Genomic DNA, 4,208 nt, shown 5'->3' with positions numbered 1-4,208 from the left:
TGATCATAAACAGGTTGTTTGTGCTTAAAAAAAACAACAATTGTGGCTTAATACTAACAATTCTGTGAAAAAGCTGGACTAAAACACAATGAAAGATATTTTATTACCTTTCTAGGGACATCTACTGTTTCCTTATTAAATACATTCATCATTGTAGTTTGTTCTGCTTTCATAATTAAAGCAAAAATAAATAAACTGGGAAATTATTTTTCATAGCGTATTGGGAGGCCAGTTTAAGTCGCACAAACCTTCCAACATAATCTCCCAAATTCCTTCATCGCTTAAAATGTTTACTATGTAATCACTATCAATCAGTTACAAAAACACTTTTTATTATATGTGAGTTTTCACGACAATAATTGTAATCACGACTCACACCTATTATTATTATTATTATTACATATTTTGTTATTTAAGAGGATTTTCATACAGACCTTTGTACCTTTTTGAGTCACAAATGTGAATAAAATGTATGCACCAAGATGCACAACAGCTTCCATGTGTTTTGGATGAGTGTGCATGCACCAATATGAGCAAAAACTGAACTGAAATCCAGATGAAGGAGTTCAGAGTTCAGATCTGCATGGTTCTTAAAAAAACAGAACACCGTGACGCCTTGAACTCATTTTTAGATTATCCAAAAAAAAAAAAAAAAAGAAGAAAATCCTGTCAAAATTTCAGTTTGAGTTTTAAAAAAATCTTGAACAACACATTTGAATGTCAATGGTGCCTTTAATTACCAAGACTGAGCTCTGTGTTCAATCTAATCTGAATTTAATTTGCACTATTCGACAGGAAACAACACATTTATTTTCATGGCTCAAAAAAAAAAAAAAAAAAAGTTTTAGGCTACAATATGGCGACCCGACGTGAACACTGATCCCGCCTCTCGTCTGTTCCCTCATCTCCACCAATCAGGAGCCGGTGATCCCGCACCCTTCCGGGATCACCGGCTCCTGCGCGTGCCAGTCTCGGCGGTGGAAGCGGAGCGATGCGGCTCGGAGAGACCGAGTGTGGAACCCAGCAGGAGCGCATGAGATGCCCGAGAATATGAGCAAAGAGGACGGGCCGAGTCGGAGCGCATGTTTCACATTCACCATAGACAGCATCTTAAACCTGAAGCAGCGGCAAGACGGCGCGCGTTTGGACGCCTTAAAGGAGCAGAGGGACACTGGGAGTAGGAGTGATTTTCAGAGGAGATGCGAAGAGATATGGGACGTCCCGAAGAAGGATGACAGCGAGTCAGATGTGACAGGTGACTCCCATATTTCTCTACTTTTAATAAATAAAATAACAAACAGGATTTTATTTATTTATTTTTTAGCAACATAATTATGCATTAAAGCATGAAAGCGCACTTTAATTTAATCTGAAAAGGTTTAAAGAGTATTTCGTCACCTCTCTACACAGTGAAGCCCACAGTCCATTCAGCGGAGCGCGGGGAGAGCGCCGCGCCGCTCACCGCTGCCTCCTCTCCGGAGGCGCAAGGCGCGCACGGCCCCGAGCCGCAGCAGCAGCAGCAGCAGCCCGCCGCCGACACCAAAGCCTCGGTCAAGAAGAAGACCCGCACCATCTTCTCCAAGAGGCAGATCTTCCAGCTGGAGGCCACCTTCGACATGAAGCGCTACCTGAGCAGCTCGGAGAGGGCGTGCCTCGCCAGCTCGCTGCAGCTCACGGAGACCCAGGTGAAGATCTGGTTCCAGAACCGCCGCAACAAGCTCAAAAGACAGCTGTCCACGGACATGGAGGGCCCGCTGGCCGCGGAACACTTCGCCGAGGCGGGGAAAAACACGCAGCTACCGAGTTTCTACAAAGACAGCAGCCTGCTGGGCGGATGTTTGTTACCCATGCCTTTCCCCGTCGTGTATCCGACCGCGAACGCCGCGCCTTACATCTACTTCTCCAACTCTGCCAAATACTTTGGCCTGTTTGACGGAGACTGAGTGGGTTTGTTCTTGGACACTACAGGCGACAATCATCTGCGATCAGTTTATTTTATTATTATTATTATTTTAATTAAATCTCCGGCCTGGTTCAAAGGATTTCTCATCAACAAGTCCCAAACATGCATGTGCCACTTTTTTCTTTTCATTATTAATTATTATTATTATTATTATTATTATTATTATTATTATTATCATCATCATCACCATCATCGCTGTTGTTGGAGTTCATCATCTTCACAGTAAAGGAGCATGTATCAAGTCTCATTTGATCGAATGTACCAAGTGATACATCAGCTTTGTTACCCCGCAGTAATACTTCACTGCGTGTGTGTGTGTGTGTGTGTGTGTGTGTGTGTGTGTGTGTGTCTGTGTGTGTGAGCGCGGTTCTGATTTTGTGTATTTATATAAGGCCTTATTATTGTTTGTGTTACAGTTTCTGTTCACTTGACATTTGATAAGACTGTTAAACTGTGAACGCAGTTCTAATCATGACAAAGAATTTTGCAATAAAATGTGGAATATATGCAATCCATACCATCGCCGCTATTTGAACGGAAAACCCGCCTGGCTGCACATTTACTAGTCTGTGCAGACGGACTTGCTGCAGAAGAAAGTATTCTACCCCCCCCCCCCCCCCCACTCTTTCAAAGGGGAACCTGTGCATAAGTACTCAAAGTAAACCTGATTTTTTTTTTTACACACCTAAAGTTTCTACTATATTGTCGTGTTTGTGTTTGTTACAGCTTAAGTCAGCATGAGGCTGAAAAACCTGAGAAAGCCAAACGTAAATCCCATGGTCTCATTTTATTTTTTGACAACTTTTTTTTAAAAAAAGTTATATTTTATTTTAACTGTCAGGTTTTTGGCAACAATTACCGTATTGTTTAAACTCATTCATTTAGACTGAAATATCCAAGAGAGATAAAACAGTGAAAAATATTTTAGAGTTACAAAGTGACTAGATAATTTTAAAAAGAGCTGCTTTCTTTGTAATTATAACGTTTTTAAGATTAAAGGAAAAACTGCCACTTACAAATATTTTAAGTAGCAAAGTTCTTGTTTGTCCTACGTCTATCGTGAAGCAGTTTAGTGTGAAAGATTCACAGTCACTGTTAATTAGACGGAGGTGGTGCTAAGTAAGCTGTGTCCAAGTATGAGAAATGAAATAAGGTTATGATAATCATTACTAGAAAACATATTTAATCTGAATCTCCAAATTGAACCCTTCTTTAACAGTTTCCTATAAAAAGTTGTTTTTCTGATTTATTTTTATTTTTTGGAGCTGAAGAAATAATTAAAAGATGCTTTTCCCTCTGTGATAAACTCCATGTGGATACTGTGAAGTTATTTATGTTTACAGGGTTTTGGCAGAATATAAAAATGTACACTGAAACATAAAAACTTAAGTACACAAACAGCGCTCCTCTCTCTCACAGTGATCTGAGGGTCAATTAGACTCCAAAGGGCTAATATATTCTGGAGTTTACATGTGAGTTTGTTTGTAATGCCGCCACACTCGTGAGCAGGAACTAGCCCAGAAAAACAAACTCTTCCTTGTGCTGTTGGTTTGAGCGACGCGTCGCTGCAGAAACACTGAGGGAACCGGGCGAAATGTGTGTTTTAAGCAGACTCACCGCAATGCTTCTGCACAGATTTTTTTTTTTTTCCCCCCTCTTTCTCTAAAGAGGCCGGGGCGAGCCGCACTTTACTCGCCGTTTCCGGGTCACTTGTCCCTTCAGTGCTGGAGCCTCTCGCTGCTTTCTCCCTGTCACAGCCGTTCAAGGCCCCGTCGCTGTTAACCTGCTCATTCACCCACTTAGTGCGCCTGCAGATCGCTTGTTGTTTCTGCTGAATTCCTGTCTTTTTTACCTTTACTGTGTGCACTTGCATCCTTTGCCAAAAAAAAAAAAAGAACAGAAAGTTTTTGTTTTCTAATGTCAAACCGGGGCTCATTTTTGAGTTTGAACTGTAAAAAACAAGTTAAAAAGTCATAGATATCGTTTTATTCCACTCTATTTCTTTCTTTGTCCGTTTCCTTTGTGTTAATCCATACATCTATGCTAGAATATCTACTTTCAGGCCCTTGATGAAGCCGTCTAAACTAGACGCCAGACAACTTTTGGTGACTTTTAGCAAGAAGGAATATTTAACTAATAGGCATACAAATCAGCTTTTCTAAAATCCGGCCGTTTGTTTATAACATTTTAACTTTGCTCAGTTTCAGATGAAAAGCATAACTTTGGGTTAATTTGTTAATGTAGG

General features: G+C 40.7%; 1 protein-coding gene across 1 annotated transcript; it reads left to right on the top strand.

Moving 5' to 3' along the window:
• Nucleotides 1-204: 204 nt before the first annotated feature.
• Nucleotides 205-1,992, top strand: LOC106905562 (homeobox protein HMX2-like). The gene is made up of 2 exons (XM_014970457.2): nt 205-1,255; nt 1,411-1,992. The coding sequence occupies exons 1-2, from the start codon at nt 1,039-1,041 to the stop codon at nt 1,941-1,943; spliced, it is 750 nt and encodes a 249-aa protein (XP_014825943.2). The 5' UTR covers nt 205-1,038; the 3' UTR covers nt 1,944-1,992.
• Nucleotides 1,993-4,208: the final 2,216 nt, after the last annotated feature.

The sequence above is a fragment of the Poecilia mexicana genome, unplaced genomic scaffold (assembly GCF_051168715.1).
Source record: "Poecilia mexicana isolate PSO_F unplaced genomic scaffold, ASM5116871v1 scaffold_18, whole genome shotgun sequence".
NCBI lineage: Eukaryota > Metazoa > Chordata > Actinopteri > Cyprinodontiformes > Poeciliidae > Poecilia > Poecilia mexicana.
Note: the sequence above shows the minus strand (reverse complement) of the source record. Positions and strands in the feature narration are given on the sequence as shown.

Bases quoted from the DNA above. Each gene is read 5' to 3' on its own strand.
- LOC106905562 (XM_014970457.2), top strand. From the start codon at position 1,039: ATGCCCGAGAATATGAGCAAAGAGGACGGGCCGAGTCGGAGCGCATGT. The intron at 1,256-1,410 runs GTGACTCCCATA...CTCTCTACACAG, and splicing joins CAGCGAGTCAGATGTGACAG to TGAAGCCCACAGTCCATTCA.